Source organism: Mirounga angustirostris, unplaced genomic scaffold (genome assembly GCF_029215605.1).
Source record: "Mirounga angustirostris isolate CCGP_5_RB_7025 unplaced genomic scaffold, mMirAng1.0.hap1 SCAF_16, whole genome shotgun sequence".
Classification (NCBI taxonomy): Eukaryota; Metazoa; Chordata; class Mammalia; order Carnivora; family Phocidae; genus Mirounga; species Mirounga angustirostris.
This window is the reverse complement of record NW_026991724.1, coordinates 50550637-50576583: the sequence shown is the minus strand read 5'-3', so window position 1 is coordinate 50576583 and position 25947 is coordinate 50550637. Positions and strand designations below refer to the sequence as shown.

The 25947-nt window shown below is 51.1% G+C and overlaps 1 protein-coding gene across 7 annotated transcripts in view; it reads left to right on the top strand.

The window, feature by feature from the left end:
* FBXO46 (F-box protein 46) overlaps window positions 1-25947 on the top strand; it is a 41873-nt gene that overhangs the window by 11934 nt on the left and 3992 nt on the right. Inside the window, exons 1-3 of one of the 7 annotated variants that reach the window (XR_010408273.1) lie at window positions 8919-9015; window positions 20527-22211; window positions 25378-25525. Coding sequence is in view for 6 of the 7 variants with exons in the window: in XM_064581637.1 (XP_064437707.1) it covers window positions 20605-22452 (1848 nt within the window). In the remaining variant the exon portion in view is untranslated. Of the gene's footprint in view, window positions 1-8918; window positions 9016-9678; window positions 9763-13231; window positions 17653-20526; window positions 23493-23706; window positions 25322-25377; window positions 25924-25947 lie in introns of those variants that run through there. The other 6 variants (XM_064581639.1, XM_064581640.1, XM_064581636.1 and 3 more) reach the window with 6 other exon arrangements.

Here is a 25947-nt window from a genome sequence, read left to right as displayed (position 1 = left end):
CTTAATCCGGCTTATAATGGCCCTCAAGACCTGGCCCGGCTGACCATTCTGGTCTCATCTCTTACAGGACAGGTGAGGTACCCCTGCTAAGGGCCCTCAACCCCGTGCTCATGCATTTCTCTGAGCCCTGCTCTGAGCTGAGAGCTGGGGGGGAGGGGGCGGGCACTGTATCTCTAGCATCCAGAAGAGGGTCTGGCACACCGTGGGAACTCACTGCATATTTGCTAAATAAATAAATGAGGGCATGACAGAAGCTGACTCCTGGGGATGCAGAACTTCCAGGATCTAATCCCTGCATTCATAATTCATAATATAACCCTGCACACACACACCTCCATCTCTCTCTCTCGACAGATGGGGACACAAAGACATTGGAGTGTCTCTCCCAAATTATGTGCTGTTGCCAGACTCACACACAACTCCTTTGGGAATGCCCGGACACCACCCTGTCTCCACCCAATCCTTTCTTGCCTCCCCTCAGGGCTCAGTACCATTGCCACCTGCCCAGAAAGCCTCCGGAAACCTCCCTTGCCTTCCTCCCCTGCTCTGAATGTCCACAATACTTTGTCACCTGCAGCCTGGCCAGGCCCCCAAACACTCCCTTGATTACAGATGGGTGTTCAGTTCCTACTCAAACCCACACACTGACCCTGCGCTGGACACCACAGAAGGAGAGGGAAGACACTGTCACTGCTCTCGAGGAGATGGGGGAGCAGGGTGGGAGACGCACTTACCTCCCTAACCAAACCCTGAAGTCCTAAAAGAATCATCCTCCCTCACTCATTCAGCAATTACTTATTGAGCACCTACGATGGGCCAGGAATGGTGTTAGGTGATAGGGATAAAAGTATAAAACCCAAAATACAGCCCCTTCTAGAGCCCACAGGACCATCAGGGATAAAGTCATTAATCAGATTGTCACACACAGACAAGCATAAAATTCCAATTAGGACCAGAACCAGCTATATAACTTGCTGGGGAGGGGAGCCTTACAAATGAAAACGTGGGGCCCCCTTTTTAAAAATTAAGGTTTTCAAGGTGGCGAGAGCAGGGCATTAAACCAAACGTCAGGCTCTTCTAAACACCGGGCTCTGTAACTGCATATGAGTTTGCACACCCAGGGAGTTGGCCCTGATGGGGACAAAGAAGAAGGCTGCTTGAAACAGGTGGCTTTGATCTAATCTACAACGTTTTCCCTGAGGAAGTAAACCTGGTCAGAACTGGTTCTGAAGGATGAGTGGAGATGTATAGGCGAAGAGGGAACAAGCACATTTCAGATAGAGGGGACATGCGCAAAGGCCCTGTGGCACAAGGAAGCAGGGAGAACTCAAAGGAACCAAAGCTGCCCTGTCTGGTGCACAGAAGGCAAGGAGTCTTGTGGGGTGAGACAAGGCTGGAGAAGAAGATAGGGGCCAGATGAGGCAGGGTCTCAAAGGCTCGTAGTACAGAAGAGTTTTGCCTTTATCTGAAGACCAACAGGAAGCCATAAAAGGACTTTACGCAGGGGAGGATATCATTAGTGCACCCTCTCAAAACCGCTATGAATACAGAAGACACACATATATGTCAGCTGAATGAAGGAATGAAAGAAAAAAAAAATCTCTCGTCTTTAGTTACCTCCTGCTAGAAACCATAACTTTGAGGGGCAAGGGCGTTGGGGTTCTATCTTTGGAGGAAAACTGGGTAGGCTGACCTCTAAAGTCCTGTTTAGCCCTGATATTTACTTTTTGCATATCACTTTCCTTCTGTTCTAGAAGGACCTCCTGGAAGCCCCAGCGAGAAACAACATAGAAAGCAAGGAAGAAAAAAAGTGTCCAGGCCTATTTAAGTTCAAGGTGTGACCTGACCAAGGCTGAGAAAAAGAATTTCGTATCAACTATAGTCCCTGGGTGTTTACTCTGGGTTTTGCAAAGCACTGAGAGCCTTCTATGTGCAAACACAGCAGTTCCTGGGAAAAAATTTGGCGGGAGGAAAAGGGTGACGATGAGGCATCACAAAATCTTGACATCTCCTGGGCAGGAGTCCTGAATAGGTGTGACTTGGGGTGTGCTCCCTGGGGGCCTCTGCAAGCCAGGCACTTCCTCCCAAGTCTGCCCCTTTCCTTGCTGGATGGTTCTGGTTTCAGACAAGTTCTTCTCTGTAATTTTCACCCACTAATCCCAGCTCTGCCCTCTGGGTCTTCAGGGAACAGGCCAGCTCCAGCCACACAGGTCCTTTTTCCGTTTCTCTAAACAAGTTTCTTTCTGCCTTAGGGCCTTTCCTATTCCCTCCACCTAGAATTTTTTTTTTTTTAAGATTTTATTTATTTATTTGACAGAGAGAGACACAGCGAGAGAGGGAACACGAACAGGGGGAGTGGGAGAGGGAGAAGCTGGCTTCCCGCTGAGCAGGAAGCCCAATGTGGGACTCGATCCCAGGACCCTGGGATCATGACCTGAGCCGAAGGCAGACGGTTAACGACTGAGCCACTCAGGCGCCCCCCTCCACCTGGAATGTTCTTTTGCCCTGATTGTTGTATGGCTGGTTTTACTTTGCCATTCAGCACGGAGCTTAAATGTAACCTCAGAGAGACCTTTCCTGACCAACCAATCTAGCTAAGCACATTCTTGGTCACATCCCCGTATCATTTATCAGAATCTGAAATCTTCTTTCTTTATTATCAACACCAAAGGGCAGGGATTTTTGTCTATTTTATTAATGTTTATATCCCGGACTGACTTACTCATTAGGCCCAGTAAGCACAGAGTCGAAATCTGGTGCCACTTTTAAGGGCTCATGAAAACGTCTTAATTTCTTTTTTTTTAAGATTTTATTTTTAAGTCATCTCTACACCCAGCGTGGGGCTTGAACTCACAATCCAGAGATCAAGAGTCACGTGCTCCACCACCTGAGCTAGCCAGGTGCCCTAAAAATGTTTTAATTTCTTTTAAATTCTATGCCAGTGTTGTTGTAAACTATAATTTTAAATACTTTTTTTTTTTTTTTAAAGATTGTATTTATTTGACAGTGAGAGAGACAGCGAGAGAGGGAACACAAGCAGGGGGAGTGGGAGAGGGAGAAGCAGGCTTCCCGTGGAGCAGGGAGCCCGATGTGGGACTCGATCCCAGGACCCTGGGATCACGACCTGAGCCGAAGGCAGACGCTTAACCAACTGAGCCACCCAGGCGCCCCTTTAAATACGTTTTTAATGGAGGAAGGGGCCTGGGCGCCTGGGTGACTCAGTCGGTTAAGTGTCTGCCTTCAGCTCAGGTGATGATCTCTGGGTCCTGGGATTGAGCCCTGCTCAGGCTCCCTGCTCAGCCGGGAGCCTGCTTCTCCCTCTTCCTCTGCCCCTCCTCCCCGCTTATGCTCTGTCTCTCAAATAAATAAAACCTTAAAAAAGAAAGGAAGAAAGGGGGCGCCTGGGTGGCTCAGTCGTTAAGCGTCTGCCTTCGGCTCAGGGTCTTGGGATCGAGCCCTGCATTGGGCTCCCTGCTCAGTGGGAAGCCTGCTCCTCCCTCTCCCACTCCCCCTGCTTGTGTTCCCTCTCTCGCTGTGTCTCTCTCTGTCAAATAAATAAATAAAATCTTAAAAAAAAAAAAAAGGAAGAAAGAAAGAAAGCTTTTTAAAAAATGGAGGAACAGCCCGAGAAGGCAAAATTGCCTAGGGCCCAAGCAAGTCTTATGTGGCCCTAGTTATATCCCTAGCTCCTAGAATAATGACCAGCACTTAGTAAGTGTTCAACAAAAAATTGTTGACTTTATGAATGCTCCGGTCTTCTGATCGTCTCAGCCTTTGAAATGGCAAATGACCTAATTCCTGGGTTTCCTCTTCCCTGAGCCAATCAGCCTAAACCCTCCCTAGTTCTTTTATTTTACAGGAGCTAGAAGAGCTGGTCCAAATTTCTCATATTAGATACAGGAAAACCAAGGCCCAGACCCTAATTTGCTTTAACATGTGCAGAGATTTAAGAATAAGAGCTGCCCCAAAGTAGGACAAAGCGGGGGGCAATCCCAACAGGCAGCCTCATAGTTGGTTATAAGTTCCAGCTTTTGAATAGGACAGACCTAGATCGGAATCCCAGCTCTGCCATTTGCTGTGTGACTTTGGACACGTTTTCCTCTTTCTGATGCTGTTTTTAACTCATTGATAAAATGGAAGTGGCTAGAAAGTCTGATCTTGTCTGGAAAGATCTTGAGCATAACACCTGGCACATTGAGAGTGCTCAAAAAATGTTACAGACAGAAAGTGGACAGTCATTTGTCAGAATTTTTTAGGGATAAGGGATGTTGAAGAATGGGGTGGAAGTATTGTATTGGATAACTACAGTTGATAAGGCTGTTGTCTTTGGACTGACATTTAACCCCCCTTGCCTGGTAATACTTTCCTTTGGGACCACCCCTCTCCCCCACTGGCTCTATGTGGTTCAGAGAGGTGGGCCCCAACCACCCCTTCCACTAGCAGCACAGAACTAAGGTCCAGCGGGGTGCCTGGGTGGCTCAGTAGTTAAGCATCTGCCTTTGGCTCAGGTCATGATCCCAGGGTCCTGGAATCGAGCCCCACATCGGGCTCCCTGCTCGGCGGGACGCCTGCTTCTCCCTCTCCCTCTCCCCCTGCTTGTGTTTCCTCTCTCGCTGTCTCTCTCTCTGTCAAATAAATAAATAAAATCTTAAAAAAAAAAAAAAAAAAGAACTAAGGTCCAGCTAAGAAGAGTCACAGTGATTGGCTCAGGATTGGGGTCATAACCCAGGTTTGGCCAATCAGAATCAATGGCTCCCAGACAGAGGCTCTCGGCTGGGGTTGTCAGGCTGGCAGGATGTGGCCCTGGAGCTGCTGGGAGCCATCTTGCCCTCACAAAGGGAGAGTCTGCTTGAGAAGGAAGCCAACACAGGGCAACAGCAGAGCCCAGAGAGGCAGGTTCCTGGCAACATCATTTAATCCTCACATGGAACCAGCCAACACTGATGCCCCTGAATTTTTGGCTTAAAGGACCCAATGAATCTCCTTTTATGCCTAAGCTGGTTTTAGCTAGGTTTCTGTTCATGGCAACTAAGAGTCTTTATTAATACAATGACCCCCCCCACCCCACATCTATAAAGGGGGAAAAGACTGCCCCCCAACATTGTTGGGGACCTCTGGGATTCCAGGAGGAATGGGCAGTGGGATGGGCATTCTTCATTTTCTTCATGGTGCTCCTTCTGAGCACAGTACTTAAGTAGAGAACCTGAACAAAGCAGATGCTTAATTTTGGAGTTAATTAATGAATGAAGAGATGGATGGACAGTAAGTCATTTGGGGAGATAGTGAAGATAAGATGAACTCTGGCTCCCTTTTCTTTATCCAGGCTGGGGGAGGGGAATCCGATACAACCCTCAATATCCTGTGAACATCCCTTCTTATGAGATTCCTGACACTTGGTAGGTGCTTGATGGATGAATGTATACATGCATAAAAGAGGAAGGCAGGGCATTTACAAAACTCCAAATGTCAAAGCCTGCAGGGCCTCTGAGATGATCTTTGGCAACCACCTCAGAGTTCTCTCATCTTGAAAATGGCGGTAATATTCGCATCTATTTCCTTGTGGAGGTGTAAGGATTAAAGCATATCATACAAACAAAAGGGCTTAGCAAAGAGTCTGACAAACAGTAAATGCTCAGTAAACATTATTGTTATTATTCAACCAGAGTGGCCAAAGCTGGAACAGAGATAGACAGGGGAGAGCCCTTACCTGTCACTGGAACCCAGGGAACAGGCTCTGGGCCATCCAAGGGAACACAGGTGTCTGCTGGAGCCCCACATCTGCAAAGAGGGAAAAAGAAAGAATTATTAAGTGACCTCTGGGATTCCAAGAGGAATGGGCCACATGGTGGGCAACCTTCATTTTCCCCATGTTGTTCCTTTGAGCACTCAGAGATCCCAAGAGTCCCCGACCCCCCACAAATATGGGCCCAGAGACCAAATTCAAACCCCCAAACTCTAAACTGAAGTCCATGAATCCCAAGTTGTAAATTTGGGCCAAGTCGTGATCAACACCTAAAACTAAAAGCAGCAAATTCCCAAACTTTAACTTCAGAGCTTTGGTCTTAATAGTGAGATGTCCTACCACCAGGCCTGAAAACTGTGGTTTGAGATCTCTAAACTGCAATGTTAGGACACCAAAACTAGGATTTTAAACTCCCAAAGTGAGGATCTAAAACCCAAAAAGGGGAGCGCCTGGGTGGCTCAGTCGTTAAGCGTTTGCCTTGGGCTCAGGTCATGATCCCGGTGTCCTGGGATCGAGCCCCGCATCGGGCTCCCTGCTCTGCGGGAAGCCTGCTTCTCCCTCTCCCCTCCTCCTGCTTGTGTTCCTCTCTCACTCTGTCTCTCTCTGTCAAATAAATAAATAAAATCTTTAAAAAAAAAAAACAAAAACCAAAAAGGTGCCCTCCCAAACCCCAAAACCCTAAACTCTAATACTGAGATACTCTAGACCCCCAAACTGTCCATTTCTGATCTCCAAAGACAACCCAATCCCATTAAGATCACAGACCACAAACCTTAATAGAGAACCCAAACCCTCAAGTAAGAAACCCAAGCCCCATAGCAAACAACAGTCTCCCAAATTGACCTCGGATCCAAAAATAAAGACCTCTAGACCCCCAAACTGTCACTTCAGACCTTCAAATTGTGACCCCCAACCCTAAAGCTGAGATCTCACATGTGAGTCCCAAAATTGAAGCCCCATACTCAACGTGGGGACTCCAGGCCCCCAAATTTAATCCTCAAAATCCCAAACCGTGATTCCAGACCCTAAATCTCATACCTCATACTCTACACTGAGATTCTAGACCCTGAATCTATACTGAAGCTTCAAACCTCCCAAATCAGACCCCAGACTCCCAAATGACACTCCAGAATTCAAAACTAAGACACCCACATCCTAAAATTAGGTTCTCCAGATTCCAACAGGAAAACTTCCAGTCACAAAACCCAACACCTTCAGATTCCAATACTAGTCACAGCCAGATATGAAGCCGGAGATCCCAGATCCTAGCTTGTGACCCCAAAGCCCCAACACTATTCAGACAGAGCCTTCCCTGTCTCAAACTTGAGCCTGGATCCCAAAACCTAGGCCCAGCCTCAAACCCAAACTCCAGCTCCGCGCCTGGCCTGCCTCACTCCGAGCACCTGGGCACGCCCGCCTTCCTGTCCCCCTGAAACTCCCGGAGGAAGGCCACGACCACAGAGTGCTGCTCCTGAGCGGACCTCACGCTCCCCTCCAGCGGGCTGTCCCCTGCCCCGTTCCCCGTCGGCCTCCAGCACGCGCCTCAGGACGTGCAAAATGGCGTGAGGCCCCCCTTCTGGTTTCACGCCAGTCCCACACTCGGGAGCCTGATCAGACAGTGTCTCGCGCCTGTCCCGGGAGGCTGGCCACGCGCGCGAGCCCCAGGCGGGCCCCGGCCACTGCGTTCCCCACCCGGCCGTGGGGTGGGCGCGAATCCCCTTGGAACGAGGCTCCTGCGGGAGGCCTGTGGAAGGGAGCAAAAGTGAGCTCCTGAGGCCAGGCCACGCCCCCACCAGTTCCCGCCAAGGTGTGCTGGGCGCGAGACTGGAGAGGGGAAACGGCAGAGTCCAAGTGGCCGTGCGCAGGCGCGCCTGGGGAAGGGCCCTGGCTTCTAGCTCAGCACGAGCTTGGCCTCGCGCCTCGCGACAAAGCCTTTGCTGGAGCGCGCCAAAGTGCCGACCAATCAGCGCTCAGTCAGCTGCCCGCCTTTTCGGCCGGCCACGCCCCCGCCTGGCCCCACCCCCGCCCCACCCGACTCCTGCCGACCAGAGCCTGGGGATCCTGATGAGGAGGCGGGGTCTCCCCAACTGCCATCTCTCAGGAGAAAAGAGATCTCGTCAGTTTCCTTTCTGGCCCCCTTTCCACCTTTCCCCTTCAGTGCAATATCTTAATAAGGGCCTACCGTGTGCCAAGGATCCTGCCGGAAGTTGGGAATTTCACCGCGGTGTTCCCAGTGCAATCGGGAAGGCTCACAGACCTTGAGAACCTAGGGAAGCACGGGCTGCATTAAAGAGCCATAAATTGAGAAAAGATTCAAAGAGGAGGGCCATGGGAACTGGCCCTTAGTAGCAGTTCCTTTCACGAAGATGTACGTTCCTTGACAGAGCAAATGCTCTATTTTCCAAAGCTCTTTCTCATGGCCGATGAGGATAGACTGGGAAATATAGCTTAAGGGGAAGCGATCTAAAGACCGAGTGGAGAGTAGAGGCCCTGATGTCCAACACACTTCAGTTCAAATCACTTTCTTGCTGAGTTGCCATGGAGAAGAGGTTTCATCTCTTTTTGCCTTAACTTCTCCAAATTTGGGGTAATACTTGGGTTGTCTGCAGGGTGTCTGGCATATGGTTGGTATGTAGTAAATATTGCACAACACTTATTTACACTGTTCTGGGTGCTTGAATGAGATACACAAAGGTGCCTGTCCTCGTGAAGCTTCTAGGATATTGGATAGTTCCTAGTTCATGGGGCTTTCCTCCCTCCTAAGGCTTAATTTTCTCATTTGTAAATTAGAGGAGGTGATGGTAAGAAAATGGGGGGGAAGAGATGGAAAAATGTTTGAGAAAGTACAAGGCACTGTTAATTATTATGTTAATAAGCATAAGGAAATCGATAAACTTGCTCCTTCCCAACTCTTCACCCCTCACAAACGTCTCTTTGAAATTTGCTCAATCTCTTTCCAGGGGCCCCGGGCCAAAATGGAGGAGACTGGACTCCATCTCCCAGTCCTCCTGGCGGGGGCGCTCTCTGCGCCTGCGCTACAAAGCGCCCTCTCTGCCTCCTGGGAGTTAGAGTCGTTCTTGTCCTCAGCCCGCCCAGTTTGCTTCCTTTCCCCACCTCCAAGCGTGGTCACGCTGCCTTCTGGGAGGTGTAGTCCGTGGCCGCTCGGACTCCAATTCCCAGCGGGCTTCGGGGCGGGAACCCGGAAGGGGAGGTTGGAGAGGAGCGAGTGGGGGAAACCCGCGTAGCCGAGAGAGCTGCGGCGCGGGGAGATGGTGAGAACCCCGAGTCGGGGCCGGGGGCTCTTGAAAGCTGGGGCGGGGGTTCGGGGCCAGGTGGCAAGAAGGAAGAAGCTGGGGCTAAAGAAGGGGCTGGACGACGAGAGATCGCTTTGGGGAGGGGTGCGGGAGGAATGGGAGCCCGAGGGAGTAGTAGAAGAATGGGGGCTGGGGAGGGGTCTTGGAGGTGGGGAAGGAGTCGAGCTTTGGGATTGATTGTAAGGGAGCTCAGAGCTGGGGAAGGGAGTCCCGAGTTGGAGAAGGGGCTGGGCGTCCCGGCAGAGGCCCTGAAGGGAGCAGTTTCGAGGCGGGTAGCCTGGGGGATGCGGAAAGGCATGGGGGTCAGAGCTAGATGAATGAGGGGGACTGTAGACTCCGAAGGAGAGACCAGCCGTGGATGCGGTGGGTTAGGGCCTCTAGATCAGATTGGGGGCAGGAGGGCAAGCTGAGGTGGTGGGAGAGAGAAATCAATGGTAGAGTGGTGTGTTGGTGAGGCTGCCGTACTGTGGGGGTGGGGTGGGGAGCATGGCTTTAGGCGCCTGGATGCAACGATAGTTTGCCTAGACCAGCCAGAGACTCCCGAGAAACTGGACAGTCACAGAACTGTAGATAAGATGGCCAGAAGGAGCCTTAGAACCTTTTGCACTCTCATTTCTCCAGAGGGATCTCGAAAAGTGTAGTGCCTTCTGTGCTTTGGCAGTCCAGCATTCTGATCTCTTAATCTGTCACTCCTTTGAGACCTGGGTAAGTCTCCCCTCTCTGAAACTCGGTGCCCTTATCTGTGTTGTGGGAACAACTTGCCACTGAGAAGAGGGGAGACTCCTTAAGATTGTTACCCTCCCTTGCAATAATTCCTCGGTCTGGGAGCTGTTGGTGGGAAGTTCCCCACCCGAGGAATGTGACTGGTCACAGGTGCTAATGGGTTCCCTTCTTATCAGTCCAACCCTAGAGGCGTTTTTCTCAAAACCTGGCACTGATCAGGGCACACCACAGCTAAGAAGCAGGCAGGGGCTCTCCACAGTGGATTACAGCTAACACTTAGAGTTTAGGAAGTGCCTGGCCCTTTTCTTAACTCCTCGTGCATATTAACTAATTTAATTCTGACAGCACCCCTAAGGTCTATAGGTGGGGTTATCTCCATTCTCCCCAAAGGAAGCAGAGGCACAGAGAACTTAAGCAACTTTCCCAAGGTCATCCAGCATTAAGCGGTAGACTCAGGATTCCAAACTAGGCATACTGGCTCAGAATCTGCTTTCACCACTGTGATTTCGCCCCCTCTCCTTGTACTGAAATACAGTGTTATGAGTTAGGGCAGAGACTCCAGAACAGAAGCAGTCCTCAATTCGAATTTTAGCCCTGCCATTCATTTGTCGTGTGACCTTGGGCAAGTCTTTGGGTCTCTCCTTAACTATAAATTGGGATCAGTAACTTTAAGAAGGTTAGAGGGTTCAGGGAGGTAAGCACGTAAAGTTCTTGGAGTAAGTGCTCAATACACATGAGTTGTCATTTTTTGAACAGAGAGTGGGAAACAGACTTGAGAAAGAACACAGAAGACAGGGACCAGTGAGGGAGACATCAGCCAGGCTGCCTCCTTTTCCTTCTCCCGCAGGCTGCCCCCGTATCTGTCTCTTCTTGTTTCCCACCCTCTACACCCCTGGGCTTCCAAGTCCAAGGGCGACCCCCGAAGGGGTGCTCAGAAACTCAATCTGTCCCCATTCCCATCCTGATTCCTAGCCAGATATAAATAATTCACTTGCCAATGCCCAGCCTGGCCCAACTCCAGGTATTTTAGTGAATAGGGACTATTTCTGACAACTGTGTTTTCTCTCTCCAACCTTTTGGTTATTCCAGCCTCACTGGGCAGTTTGGTAACTGTGTAATTCATCTTGAAACAGTTTGGTTCATTTGTTGTGAGGCTTCCTGAGTTTATCACATAAATTCTTTGTCCCTGATAGGAAAGCTTGTGGTTAAAAGCACTGGCCTCAGATAGGCCCAGGTTCAGCTCTCTACCTCTGCTGCTGTGTGTCCTTGGCCACACTGCGTTCCCACTCTGGCCCTTGAGTTTTCTCGGGCAAAATGGGGCCACATTCCAGCCATGGGGCTTTTGTAAAGAGTTGATGAGGTAACTTGTATAAAATGTGTAGTTCATATGAAGCTCTCAGTAAGTCTGGGGTCTCTTTATGGTTTTTATTCTTTTAAGAAAAAACCCTGGCTCATGCGCTTTGGAACCAGAACACCCAGATTTGAATCCTGGCTCCATCACACACTAGCCGTGTGACTCTAGGCAAGTCACTCAACCCCTCTGGACCTCAGTTTCCTCTTCTGGAAAATGGGGGTTCATTCCCTGAGTGGGGCCACAGTGTTGATAGAGCACCTATTGTGTGCAGACTGACACCCTGCCCTTGGGGAGTTCGTTGTTATCCCAACGTTGGTGGCACTCGGGCTCATTTTTCGGGTTTGGGTTTTTCTCTCCCTGATTCATTTGCAGCTCCTTATGCTAGCTTTGCCTGCTTGTCATTGTGTCATTAACTTCAGGGGTCTTTAACACTTTGTCTTCAGCTCTCCACGAATCCTCTGAAAACCTCTTGGTTTGGGGGAAAGTTGGCCAGCCTCTCACTCATCCCTGTGCCTGAATGTCACATCTGGGCCCCCGAGGTCATGTGACACTTTTCCCCCCCCTCTCCTTTATTTGTCTGTCTTAGAAAATGTGTCCGCTTCCAAGTCATTTTGCCTCTTCTTAAAATCTTCAATGTGTTTTCAGCCTGTGCTTGTCCGAAGCTTACTCATACAACATGATATTTTTACCATTTCTAATGGGGTATTTCTAGCAGCTCTGGCAACGCCGTATGATTCCTAAAACTACAAGTTTTCTGAAAGGCTTGGCTCGTCACCTGCTCCATGATGCCATCCTGACCCCTCGATTAAGATCAGAACCCCCACTTCCACTCCCAGTCCTCTTAACTTGCTATATTTGTTTCCCCATAGCACTTGCCACCTTAGAACTTACTCTATTTTTACTGTCCCTGTCTCCAGTTAGTATGTCAGCCCTGCGAAGGCGAGGATTTCTGTCTCCTCCCCGCCTCACCCCCCGTGCCCAGAACAGGTTCCTGGCATACAGTAGCTGCTCTGTAAATATCCGTTTAATAGTTGAGACCCAATACGCAACAGTAACAAAGGAATGACCATATTTTGACTACCTGGAGGAACCAGGGTCAGTTTCCTTTCAGAATATGAAGTAGGGCGCCTGGGTGGCTCAGTTGGTTGGGCGACTGCCTTCGGCTCAGGTCATGATCCTGGAGTCCCGGGATCGAGTCCCACATCGGGCTCCCTGCTCGGCGGGGAGTCTGCTTCTCCCTCTGACCCTCCTCCCTCTCATGCTCTCTGTCTCTCATTCTCTCTCTCTCTCAAAAAAAAAAAAGAATATGAAGTAAAGAGGGACGAAGTCTTTGATTTACTCAGTGATTTCCAAACTCCTAGGTACCGAGTCTCTCCTTCCCTTGATAAGCCCAGAGCCGGAATATTGAGCCTCTCCTTAGTACCTAGCTGACACTGAGCACTCTGCTGGGTTGATCTCCGTGAATCATCAGGCAGCCTGTGGGTGGGGGTACTGTTATTATCTGCATTTTACAGTGGAGGAAACTGAGGCACCAAGGGTTAAGCACCCTAACCTACAGACACACCCCCAAAAGTGGGACAGCTGGGGTGTCTGCAGGCCCTGCCTGGATTCTGTCTGCATCCTGGATCTCTAGATCCTGAGGATTTGGATGATTCCTGCTGTCAGCAAGAGCTGTTGGAAAGGAAGGTTTGAGAGGGAGAGAGAGGGCGGCTGACCCTGAGGCCAAAAAGCCAAGGGAGAGATGAATCAAGATTGTGGACTGAGTGGGGATGGGGGGGGGGTCAAGTGGGTGGGGGATAGAAGGAGCAGGGCCAGGAACAGAGCCCTGGTATCCTGCCACCGATTCCTGTGACCATGACCATGGACCAGTGCATTCCCTGAGCACCTGCTCCGTGCCCAGCCCTGTGCTGGCATGACCCTGACTGTGGGATGGAGGTGCCCCAGCGTTGGGGGCGGGCCTCACCTGAGTCAGAGTGAGGGGAGCCAGGCATCCACTTTTTATTTCCTATCTTCTTTCTTTGCTTTATTCTGCTATAGCTGACATTGTTTCCAACTTCCAACTTTTTTTTTTTTTTTTTTTAAGATTTATTTGAGAGAGAGTACGTTCGGCAGCGGGGGGAGGGACAGAGGGAGAGAGAGAATCCCAAGCAGGCTCGATCTCACCACCCTGAGATCCCGAGCCAAAATCAAGAGTCAGAAGCTCAACCGACTGAGCCACCCAGGCGCCCCTTGGTTCCAACTTCTTAGGGTGCATGCTTAGCTTGTTCTCTCTTTTCTTTGTGCATTTGTGGAAACAAGTTCTCCCTAGACCTACTGCAAGCTGTGCTCCCAGGCTCTCCCTTTACCTTCATCTGGGGATGCCCTTTTGCCTCTCTTCTGGGCTAGACTTTTGTCTTTGATCTGATAGCTCCCTTTCTCTTTGTTCACCGCTTTATTTTGGTGAAGCAAATCCTCCGGTAGCTTCCTGAGAAGGGTTCCCGGACATGTATTTTTGTTTTTGCAAACTTGCGCCTCTCAACAGAAAGGTTTTAAGCAGGGGAGTTGATATGGTCTGATTTATGTTTGGAGCAATCTCCCCAGCTACCGTGGAAAGGATGGAGCCGGAAGAGCTAAACTAGGCCAGTGAGCCAAGTGCGGAGGCTGGAGCAGCTGTGCCTTTGAGGAGAGGTCCCAGCCTTCCAGAAACCCACAGCATGGAGGGGAGAGAGGCCCTCACCCAGGTCATTGTCATTCGGCAATGACAGGTGACAGGGGCAGCCAGAGGAGGCCTCAGGAGGAAGAGATCCCAAATAGCTTGGGAGGATGCTGGACTAGCTCCTGGAAGGGGTGCCAATCTGCCTCCGTCCTGGGAGCAGGATTTCCACACATGGACTTGGCTGGAACCAGCCGGCTTTTCCCAAGAGGTCCCCAGTAGCACATGTAAAGACGGACGGCGTGGCGGTCTTAGGAGTCTGTTCAAATAAACATGCGTTGCACACCTCTGATGGGTTAGGGCATTCCTTCTCAAATGTGCATACAAATCCCCTTGAGAGCTGTGGAAGTGTCCGTTCCGCACAAGAGACTTCATTCCTAACACACTGCCGGGGTCTCCTGTTCCAGGCAGCTCAGTTACAGGAGCCAAGTGCCTGGTGCTGTTCTAAAAGCTGGGGATCCTGCAGCGAAGTGAAATAGGCAAAAATACTGGTCCTGGGAGGGGAAACTGACAAGAAACTTTATCAACAAAGTTTCTAGTACATTAGATAGGGATATGTGCTAAGGAAAAAAATAAATCGGGAAGAGAAAGGCCATTGTCTGTGGCTCTTGGTGAGGGGGACTGCTCCTGTTTGAGGACCGAGTAAGATGATCTGCACAAAAGTGCCGCTCAGTGACTAAAGCTGCCAGCCACTTCAGGAACTCCTGCCACAAAGCTGGGTCTGAGGGCAATCGCTTCGCCATTCCATGCCTCCACGTCCTTGAAATGAGGTTAAGATTAGCGAGATGATGTGACAATTCAGTGAGTTAATATTTGTAAAATGCCTCGAGCAAAGCCTGGCTCCCAACCATGATGCTCGGGTGTGAACTGCCTTTGTGATCAGTTTCTCTCTTAATATATTCATGCGGGTCATGATGGTTTATTTGGATGTCTGCCCCGTTTCTCACGAGCTCCTCCTGGTGAGCTCAGTGTCATCTCTGTGTGCCAGGCGACCAGCTCCGAGCCAGCAAGCAGGAGGACCTCAGACTGTCAGATAAGGGGTGTAAACTGGATTCTCGAATGGTTGGGGGCATCCCACCGATTGTCGATCATGGGGTTCAGTTCCTTACTAATTTTATCTGTTCAGCCCACCTCTTACGGAGAGATACATTGCAGTTTCCCATCACGGTTGTGGATTTGCCAAAGTGCTTGCCATTCTCTTGTTTTTTCCTTTATACATTTTGAGGCCATTGTGTTAGCACGTATGTTGAGAACTTTTGTATATAATGGGTCAGTTTATTTCGTTACCATCTTTGTGCCTACTAATACCTTTTGCTTTTGTCAGCTGTTACTTTTTTTTTTTAAGATTTTATTTTGAGGGATACCTGGGTGGCTCAGTCAGTTAAGAGTCTGCCTTTGGCTCCAGTCATGATCCAGGGTCCTGGGATCGAGTCCCACGTCAGGCTCCTTGCTCAGCAGGTAGCCTGCTTCTCCCTCTGCCTCTCCCCCTGCTTGTGCGCACTCCCTCTCTGACAAATGAATAAATAAAATATTTTTTAAGGGACGCCTGGGTGGCTCAGTCGGTTAAGCGTCTGCCTTCGGCTCAGGTCATGATCCCAGCATCCTGGGATCGAGCCCCACATTGGGCTCCTTGCCAGCAGGAAGCCTGCCACTCCCCCTACTTGTGCTTGTTCTCTCTCTCTCTCCCCCTGACAAATAAATAAAATCTTAAAAAAAAAAATTTATTTTGAGTTATCTTCATACCCAACGTGGGGCTTGAACCGACAACCCCGAGGTCAAGAGTTGCATCCTCTACCGACTGAGCCAGCCAAGCACCCCCCCTTATTGTTTTTTTAAATGATATTGTCTCTCTTCTATTTATCTTTTGGTTCATATTTGTCTGGTCTTTTTCCATTTTTAAAAAAAATTTTCAGTCTTTCTGGGTCATGATGTTTTACAATAAACGGATCTTCATGGAGCATTCTCTGAAAGCTGACCTAATGGAGGGCCTCGTGGAGGGCTCAGTGTGGGGGAAGTTAGAAAATTCTGCCCCGGTGACCTAGGACCCAGACAGAACCTGGGTGTGAAACAGAGTTTCACACCCAGGCCTCATAAAGTTTAGGACTTGTTGTTCCAGGGGAGGGAGCTTTGATTCATCCATTCAGTCCCATGCTGGGCAGTGTGGCTGGGGGCACCATGATGACCCTGATTGTTCTGGCCCTACTGGGTCCACTGTCCCATAGAGGAGACCAGATCCATCCCTAGAACAGTGATAACTGGAGTGGGCAGGGCTGGGACTTGGGAACCCAGACAGAGGTCCTCCTCTGGTCAGGTGGCAGGTTTCCAAGAAGGAAGCTTGGCCAAGCCCTTTCTGTTAAAGTTACATTTGAGCAAAGACGCAAATGAAATAAGGCACTGAGCCATGTGGAGATCTGGGGGGAAAGCATTCCAGTTAGTGGGAACAGCAAATGCAAAGACCACAGAAGGGAAGAGCTTGGTGACTCTAGAGGAATAAAAAGCCAGGAGGCCAATGTGGGTGAGAGCCCAGAGGTGGAGTCTGACCCAGCCTAGGGGTTTCAGCTTCTTGGAGGGAATGGCTGAGCTAGGACACCAGAGAATATAGCAAAGCAATAATAGAGCACAGCAGTCTTGAATCAGATTCCTGGATTCACATCCCTGCTCCAACTCACACCAGTTCTGTGTGGGCAACCTGTCCTGCTGGGTACCTGGGCTTTTTCCCAGGGGCACTGGGGAGTCATGGTAGTTTTTGAACAGGGTAGGGACGGGGTCAGGTTTGTGCTATAAGAAGACCCTTCTGGCCGTGACTTGCAGGATGGTTGGAAGCAGGCAAGGCTGGGGCAGGGTGGTGGGGGGACAGGTGACCGCCTACAGTGGAGCCCCCTTTGGGTGTCTCTTGAATGGGCCTGGCATTGAAAGGATCTAGACCAGCGCTGTTCAATAGAAATATAATGCGAGCCGTATGTATAGTTTAAAATTTTATAGTAGCCAATCTTAAATCAAGAGATGAAGTTAATTTTAAGTACTTTATTTAACTAAATTATATCCTAAGTATTATCATTTTAACAGGTAATTAATATTTAAAAAGCATTATCGGGGTATTTGATATTCTTTTCTTGTACTAAGTCTGAGTCAGATTTGGGGCGCTTGGTTGGACAGGTTGAACGGAAAGGTGCGTTTGGCCACACAGCCTGATCCTTGATGCCAAGCCCCGAGGCTGAACTCAGTGCCCAGGGAGTCGTCGCAGGGTTCGGCCATTTGTTCTTCAAGGATGAAGTGATTCTGCTGCCCAGTTTCTCCCGCAGGGAATCTCGGTCTTCAGGGTTTCCAGCCAAACCTGGGCGCTTATCTTTCTGCCGGTTTCCTTCCGCCCTCGAGTCTCAATCCCGGAGCTGCTTGGTCCTTTAAATCTCAACTGTCAATCAGGGCTCCTGTCTAGAGGGAACGTCGTGTAATAAACCTCTCCTTGAATACCTTGGCCTCTCTCCTGGTCTTGTTCCTCCGTTTTAGCAAGGAGTTGGGAATTGTTCCTCGCTCTCTTACACTCCACTGTTTCCACACCCCCTTCACCTCTCGCCTACTCCTCCCTCTTTCGAAGTTAGGCCCCTTCGCCAAGGCATTCCTTATATGGGCACGGCCCCGAACGGCAGCCGCTCATTGGCTGGGGGCGTCACGCGCGGGTCTGTCAACAAAGGGGCGGAGAGAAACTAGTCGCGCGGCTGTCCGCGCGAAGTCTGGAGGGAAAGAGCGAGGGGGCGGGCCCTCTTCTCTTGTGCGCATGCGTGTGTGCTGCGACCCTCTCCCGCCGCTGGGGGGGCGGGGCTCACCGGTGAGGGTACTTTAGGGGCGTGTCTAGGTTTCGAGGGTCGTCTGAGTGGGTTGGCGGGTTGGGGGGGCGGTTACAAAATTGGGGGGCTCCCTTTGCAGTTAAGCGGTATTTTGGGGCCTGAAGTGTTTGCGTGGGTGTGGGGGATACTTGGGGTTCCCTTGAGCTTAGGGGGAGCCTTGGAGCTTGGGTTTGGGTTCTTTTATGTAATGTTGAAGTTTCCGTTGTATTGTAGGGGTCTCCTTTGCGGTTGGGGGTGTTTGGTGGGTATGTGATTTGGGAAGCTCATGGGGAGACTTAAAAGCAAAGTAAAGAATCCAGGGGTGCCAAGTCTGGAGCCAGAATGCCTGGGCTTTCGCCTTTCTCGAGTCCTTCCTACCTGTCTGACCCGCGATGTGGGGTTAAACCTTTCTGTGCCTCATCTGGACGCTGGGACTAATAGACTACCTGCTTCAAAGGGACTGGGAAGGATTAGCGGGAATGGTTAGAACAGTACCTAATAAACTCCAGTGAGCCCTGCAGTAAGCACGTGTCATTGGTGAGGATTCTTTGGGAGTGTTTGGGAGTTTTTTGGGCTTTGAGAAATATATGGTTTGGGATTAGTCTTATGTGTTAGGGAGCTTTTATGTTTTTGTCCTCACAAAAATAGCCCTTTTTTTTTTTTTTTTTTTTTTTTTTGCAGTTAGGGGGGCTTCTGTTAGGAATTAGGAAATACATGTGGAGATTTAGAAAGTGTTTGAAGGGGAGTATAGGATTTCAGGAAACTGGTCTTTTGGGGCATGTGTGAGTTTGGGCGATTGCTGTGTATGTTGGAGTTCTTGGTGGACATGGGATTTGGGAGGCGTTCCTTGAGATTGGGTCCTTCTGTGCTGGAGGGGATATTTATAGGTTTGGAAGTTTAAATTAGGATTTGAAAGGGTCTGGATATTTGGAGGAGGGCATTTATCTTCTGGAGATAAGGGTAGGAACTGATTGGAGGATTTCAGGGGGTAGCCAAGTTGTAGAGAGATAGTATCTATAGAAAATGGCTTTTGCTGTGTTCGTGTCTGTGCCTGGGCATTTAGATGTATTGGTGGATGGTAAACTTAGCCATCTATAGGTGGGGTCAGTCTATACTGCAGGGGTCAGCAGACTTTTACTATAAAGGGCCAGAAAATGAGTATTTTAGGCTTTGCAAGGCCATATGTCCTTTGTTGCAACTACTCTGCCATTGTAGCGTGAAAGCAGCCATACATAGATGAGCATGTTTTAATAAAGCTTTATTGGCAAAAACAAGCCGTGGGCCATGGTTTGCTTACCCCTGGTCTATGGGCATGTGGAAGATTTGAGGTTTGGAGAGTATTTTGGTTTCAAGATGACTGGAGGGAGATGGGCCCAGGGAATGATCGAGACGGAAGAATATGCTACCTGTTGGGCCTACAGTGGAGAGTGGTCATGTCAGACTCATTAGCAGAATGGCTTCCAGATTAGGTCATGCACAAAGTCGTTGCAAAATAAAATGGTCTTTTTTTTTTTTTTTTAAGATTTTATTTATTTATTTGACAGAGAGAGAGAGGGAACACAAGCAGGGGGAGTGGGAGAGGGAGAAGCAGGCCTCCCGCCGAGCAGGGAACCCAATGCGGGGCTCGATCCCAGGATCCCGGGACCACGACCTGAGCCGAAGGCAGATGCCCAATGACTGAGCCACCCAGGTGCCCCTAAAATGGTCATTGTTAAGAGAGCCCTGAATTAAAAAGTCCTGAAGCCAAGTTTGAGGGCCTGGTTTTATGATAAGTAACCCTTCCCCACTCGGTCTACCTGTGGGCAACTTGAAGAGGAAACTAGACAAGAACAGGCCTTATCCCAGAGGTCTGTGCCTGAGCTTAAGGGCATTCATTACCTACACCGTCTTGTGCAAGTGGGTGCATTTTTCTGGGTGAGGATACACAGCTTTGAGAGATTCTCAGGGATCCTGGGGACTCGAACAAAGTGAAGAGCTGATTTTTTTTTTTTAAGATTTTTATTTATTTATTTATTTTAGAGAGCACATGAGTGGGGGAGAGGAGCAGAGGGAGAGGGACAAGCAGACTCCATGCTGAGTGTGGAGCCCAACGCGGGGCTCGATCCCACGACCCTGAGATCACGACCTGAGCCAAAACCAAGAGTCAGACGCTCAACCGACTGAGCCACCCAGGCGCCCCAAAGAGCTTATTTCTTAAGGGCCTGGCTGGCTCTGACCTCAAATTTTCTTCCCCTGCCCAGCCTGCCTCATTCCTTCCTCCATGGGCTCAAGTACTGTAGCTGTGGGCAGGGCTGGGAATTTCTTGTCTTTTCAGGAACTGGCTACTGGGTGAGCAAATGGAAGAAGGAGGAGCTGTCAGTGGGTACTTTCACTTAAGTTCAGGGTTATGGCAGCAGGAGGCCTCTGGATTGTGAGTGAAAGCAGTTGGGCCATGGAATATGACCTGCGGGGTTGGAACAAGCTGCCAGCTTTAGTTACATTCTGGGTGTTTTATTTATTTATTTAAAGATTTTATTTATTTAGAAAGAGAGAGCGAGTGAGCCTAGGCTCAAGCCAGCAGGGGAGAAGCAGAGGGAGAGGGAGAGAACCTCAGGCGGACTCCGTGCTGGGGCTCAATCTCACGACCCTGAGATCATGACCTGAGGGGAAACCAAGAGTCAGACCATCAGCTGACTGCGCCACCCAGACGCCCCCATTCTGGGTGTTTAAAGACCAGCTCTCATTCCCTCTGCAACCCTCCATTTGCTCACCTGTGCAGTGGGGCAGGAATAGAGATCTAATTTGGTCTGTCCCCTCAGGAGTTGAGGTTGGGGTGGTCAGAGAAGGGCAGGCTATCCGCCCCCCCAGCTCCCCAACCTCCTCTTCCCTGTCTCCAGGTGGCCCTTGGAACCTCCCCTGACCATCCAGGTCCTGAAATGCGGTGAAGCCCTGCCTGTCTGCTACCATTCCCCAGGATGGACCGAGGCAGCCTCCTGCCCTTCCAGCTGTGGTGCCCCCGGCCCTTCGGCACCTACTCACAGAACCAGCCTCGCCCGCCTACTGCAGCCCTCAAGCCGGCGGCCTGCCCAGAGCCCGGCAGCGGGGCTGAGCCAGACCACGGGCCTGCCCACTCCGAGAACACCCCGCCCACCTTGGCCACGGAGGCCCCTGCCTCCCAGCCGGCCCCGCTCCTCTCAGCAGCAGCTGCTGGTGATGAGGGGCGAGTCCTGTTGGACACGTGGTACGTCATCAAGCCCGGGAATACAAAGGAGAAGGTGGCCTTCTTTGTGGCCCACCAGTGTGGTGGGGGCAGCCGGGCCAGCTCCATGAAGGTCAAGGGGCACTGGGGCAGTGACAGCTCCAAGGCCAAGCGGAGGAGGCGCTGTCTTGAGCCTACAAAGGCTCCCCCGGACCCAGGAGGCCCAGAGGCGCCCCCTGCCTCTGAGGGGGCCCCATCCTCAGCTGGTGAGGACGTAGACCTGCTCTCTGTGGCTGAGATGGTGGCGCTGGTGGAACAGCGGGCCGCCCTGGCCCTGCAGAACTACCCACGCCCCGGCACCCCAGCGCCTGTGGTCTTCGTGTCAGCCGAGCAGGGCGGGCCTGCCAAGGGGCTGGGGTCCGAACGGCGGTCCGGTGGCGGCGACTGCAGCCGGGTAGCCGAGGCGGTGGCCCACTTCGAGGCCCAGCGGGACAGCCCTCCAGCCAAAGGCCTCCGCAAAGAGGAGCGGCCAGGGCCAGGCCCCGGGGAGGTACGCATCGCCTTCCGTATCTCCAATGGCCGAGAGCCCCGCGCCCCCGACGGCAGCTTGCCCAACGGGGGCGGGGGCCGGCTGGGTTGTGCCTACCCGGGCAGCCCAGGCCCCGGGGCCCGGGCCAAGGACAAGATCACCTGCGACCTGTACCAGCTCATCAGCCCCTCCCGGGACGCCCTCCCCAGCAACGTGGAGTTCCTTCTGGCTCGGGCGGATGAGGCCAGCGAGGGGGAGACGCAGGTCCCTGCCAGGCCTGAGGACACCCCCCCGGCCCCCCCTCCGCCCCCCGCCCGGGACTGCGGAGCATCGGGCTTCCACGTGGATGTGGTGGTGACGGGGGTGGTGGACGAGTGCGTCTTCTTCGGCAAGGACGGCACCAAGAACGTGAAAGAGGAGACGGTGTGCCTGACGGTCAGCCCCGAGGAGCCGCCCCCACCGGGCCAGCTCTTCTTCCTCCAGCCCCGCGGCCCAGACGGGCCCCCCGAGCCAGCCCCGGCCGACTCCCCGGCCGCCGCGCCAGGCCCGGACGATGCCGAGGGCGCCGCGGACACGTCCCTGTGCCGCCTCTACCGGCACGTGTCCCACGACTTCCTGGAGATCCGCTTCAAGATCCAGCGGCTGCTGGAGCCGCGACAGTACATGCTGCTGCTGCCCGAGCACGTGCTGGTGAAGATCTTCAGCTTCCTGCCCACGCGGGCCCTGGCGGCCCTCAAGTGCACCTGCCACCACTTCAAGGGCATCATCGAGGCGTTCGGCGTGCGGGCCACGGACTCGCGCTGGAGCCGCGACCCGCTGTACCGCGATGACCCTTGCAAGCAGTGCCGCAAGAGGTACGAGAAGGGGGACGTGTCGCTCTGCCGCTGGCACCCCAAGCCCTACCACCACGACCTGCCTTACGGACGTTCCTACTGGATGTGCTGCCGCCGGGCCGACCGCGAGACGCCCGGCTGCCGCCTGGGTCTGCACGATAACAACTGGGTGCTGCCCTGCAATGGGCCGGGCGGCGGCGGCGGCGGCGGCGGCGGCGGCGGGGGCGGCGGGGGCCGGGCTGGCCGGGAGGAAGGGAGGTGAAGCCGGGGGAGGGGTGGGGAGAGCCCACCATGCCCACCCCTCCCCCCTCCCCCCGGGAGCCGAGGGCCAGGACTGGGTCACCAGCCCGTACCCCCAGTCCAGGCGGCGTTGATCCCCCTCCAGAACTGAGATGGGGCTCAGGGGGATGATTGAGAAAGCACTCTGATCGACTGACACCTATTGGTTTTCTACTCTTCAGACCCAGGGCCGTGGACCCTCAAGTAGGGTGTTTTTTATCAGCATCTCAACTTCTCCGTTCAGTCCCAACCCCCTCCCTGCCACTCTACACCCCAGGGACCCACCAGCAGGGAGCAGAAGGCAGCTAATTTTGGTACTCCACAAGGGTTCCCCCATTCTGGCGCCCCCCCCCCCAGTTTTTTGTCTCTAGAGCTGTGTTCTCCTGAGAGGCTGCAGGGCACAAGGTTGGTACCTCTTCTGACCTACCACACCGGGGCTCACCTCCTCTTAAGGAATTGTCAGCCAGTGAGATCACAGATCAGATGTGGCACTTTTCGTGGCAGCCTGCCATTTCTAGACGTTTTCCCCCATTAAAACAATAAAAATCACTGTTTTCTCCGTAACCTAAAGCTACCGGTCTTTTCACTTCCCCCAAAGGGGAAGAGAAAAAAAAAGTTGAAGTATAAAGATTCCCCTCCTCCCATTATTGAAGCTATTGCCATCACTTCTCCCCCCCCCCAAAAAAAAAAAAAGCTGTGAAGCCCTTTGCCTCGCTCTTGACAGCGTGGGGGGCCGGTGGGCAGGGACTGTGGCTTTGAATTTCTGGATTGTTTTTCCTTCCACTCTGGGTAATCGTTCAGGCGTTGGGGCCTGTCTAGCCCCAGCCATATGTGTTTCTTTAGAATCCTTTGGTCAACAGAGACCTTGATTTTCAAGCAGGTTGGTCTGGGGTATTTTCGTTTGTTCCATTTGGGGTTTTTTGTTTTTTTTGTTTTTTCACCCTTGTGGTTCTGGAAGCTTCTGGTGTGTGGCATCTGACCAGTTTTGAATTGGTCCTTTCTATAAAATCAATATTTATAAGGCTGGGCCCAGACTGGTTTGTGTGTTGTTCAGGGGGGGGGTTGGGGAGAGAAGGGAGCCACGGAGCACTGCATGGTGAGCTGGGAAAGATTGGGAGAAGGATCCTTCGCCAAGTCCCTTAGCTCGAGATTATTTTTGACTCTTCATCTGTGTCGGTTTGGATTCAAAAATCTCAAAATAGTAGTAGCTTAAACAAGATAGTTTTCATTTCTTCAGAAATCCCGAGTGGGCAGATAATGGTGGCTCTGAAGTCATCAGGAACCCAGGCTGCTTCTGACTCACTGTCCTTTGGCCGTGGATCTGCTAGAACTCTGACCATCACCAATTTGCAGGAAGAGAAGGCTCCTTCCTCCAAGAAGTACTACACTATACTTATATGTACATCTCACTGGTCCAAGCTTTAGCCATATGGAAGGGCTGCAAGGGAGACTGGGACATGGAGTTTTTCAGCTTGGGTACATATGCCCAACAAAAAAAACTACTAAAGATCCCTGTAATTAAAGCTTCAAAACAGTCAATTATTTACTAAATAAAAAGGGAATTAAGTCATTTTAAAAAATTCAAGTATAAAGGAAGAGGAAAGCATGGGTAGTGAGAGATAATTAACAGTCTCTGACTTTTTTTTTTTAAGATTTATTAGAGGGGCAGAGGGAGAGAGAGAATCCCAAGCAGGCCCCACACACAGCATGGAGCCGGAGACAGGGCTCAATCCTATGACCCGAGCCAAAATCAAGAGTGGGACGCTTAACCACCTGAGCCACCCAGGCGCCCCCACAGTCTCTGACATTGTTATCAGGGAATAAAAATGACCAGAGACGGGGCTCAGGTCATGATCCCAGGGTCCTGGGATCGAGCCTCACATCGGGCTCCCTGCTCAGCAGGAAGCCTGCTTCTCCCTCTCCCACACCCCCTGCTTGTGTTCCCTCTCTCTGTCAAATAAATAAAACCTTAAAAAAAAATGACTATAGAGACTAGGATGTATCATAGTAGTTATTGAATACTTAGACTTCAGAATCAGAGAGACCTGGGTTTGACCCTTGGCTTGGCTTTGTGGGATTTCAGTTTTATCTGGAGGGAGGGGCCAGATTATTTGGACTCCTGCTGAAAAAGAGGGAGAGGTGTAAAAAAATCATAAAAGCATCAACTAGCCAATATAATACAGTTAAAGGATACACCACGCCAAGAATTTCAGGGGAAAGGACATGGGACCCTGAAGCCACTTTTGCTCTGAGGGCATTTGCTTGTGCGACAAACTTGGGTTTCCAATTTGTAGTCTTATTGGGACAAGCAGGCGGAAGTCAAGACCAAGGTGGGCAATCTAATAGGAGCTCTACAAGCTCAGGTAAGGATGATGGCCCAGAAGACTGCAGAGATGTTCTAAATACTGAGGGGGGCACAAGACCAAAGGAGAGAAGAAAGTGGCCCCTGAGACTGCAGACACAGGCTGGCCCTCAGCTCAGGTTTGTGGCATCATCCATGTGTTCAGGGTACTTCTGAGCTGAGCTGTCTGGCAGGAACAAAGATAAATCCTCCGGGGTAAAGAACTGTCATCTAGAATCCCCGCAATCCCCAGACAATGAGCAGCCCACAGTCAAGTCACCCAACATGCGTGGAAATAAAGCACCACGAACAAGAACCAGAAGAGACAACAGAGCAAAAGCAGACTCACAAGGGCTTTGGACAGTGAACCCGCCAGTCACGGATTAGAATACGGGTCTCCCCCACTTTCCGAAAGCTCAAATTACACCACTTTGCTTTTTACAAAAGATCTGCCTTAGTACGATACGGCTTTTTTCAAAAAAGTGAAAATCCTCTTTGGATCTCTTTCTGTTAGCGATAACAGGTACTAAGGTAGGTCTTTTTTTTTTTTTTTTTTTTTTTTTTAAGATTTTGTTTGTTACAGAGCACGAGCAGGGAGAGAGGCAGGCAGAGGGAGAAGCAGGCTCCTTGCTGAGCAAGGAGCACGATGTGGAACTCGATCCCAGGACCCTGGGATCATGACCTGAACTAAAGGCAGACGCTTTACCAACCTAAGGTAGGTCTTTTGTGAAGGTGCAGTGGCGGGACACAAACTTTTGGAAAGTGGGGGATACTCTGCGCTTATGGCTTATGAAAGGTTCTGCAGGATCACTCTGCTTTCAGCAAGCAGGGCAAATGTGTAGAAGAGCTTGGAAATCTCTGCAGGCAGCCCAGAACTAAGTAATGGCCTAGCAGATGGGAACGGGGAAAGCCTCGGACACAAGAACCCAAAGTAAAAACTCAGTGGCTGGGCTCAACAGCAAATCAGGCACAAGTGAAAAAAAAGATTGATTGAACTAGAGCTAGGTCCAAAAAGTAGCACAGAGGCAGAAACAAAAAAAAAAAAAAGAAAAAATGTTAATGGAAGATAGAGTGAGAATATCTATAACACATTCAGTTGACCTTCTAGAATCAGAAGAGACAATGGTGCAAAGATAA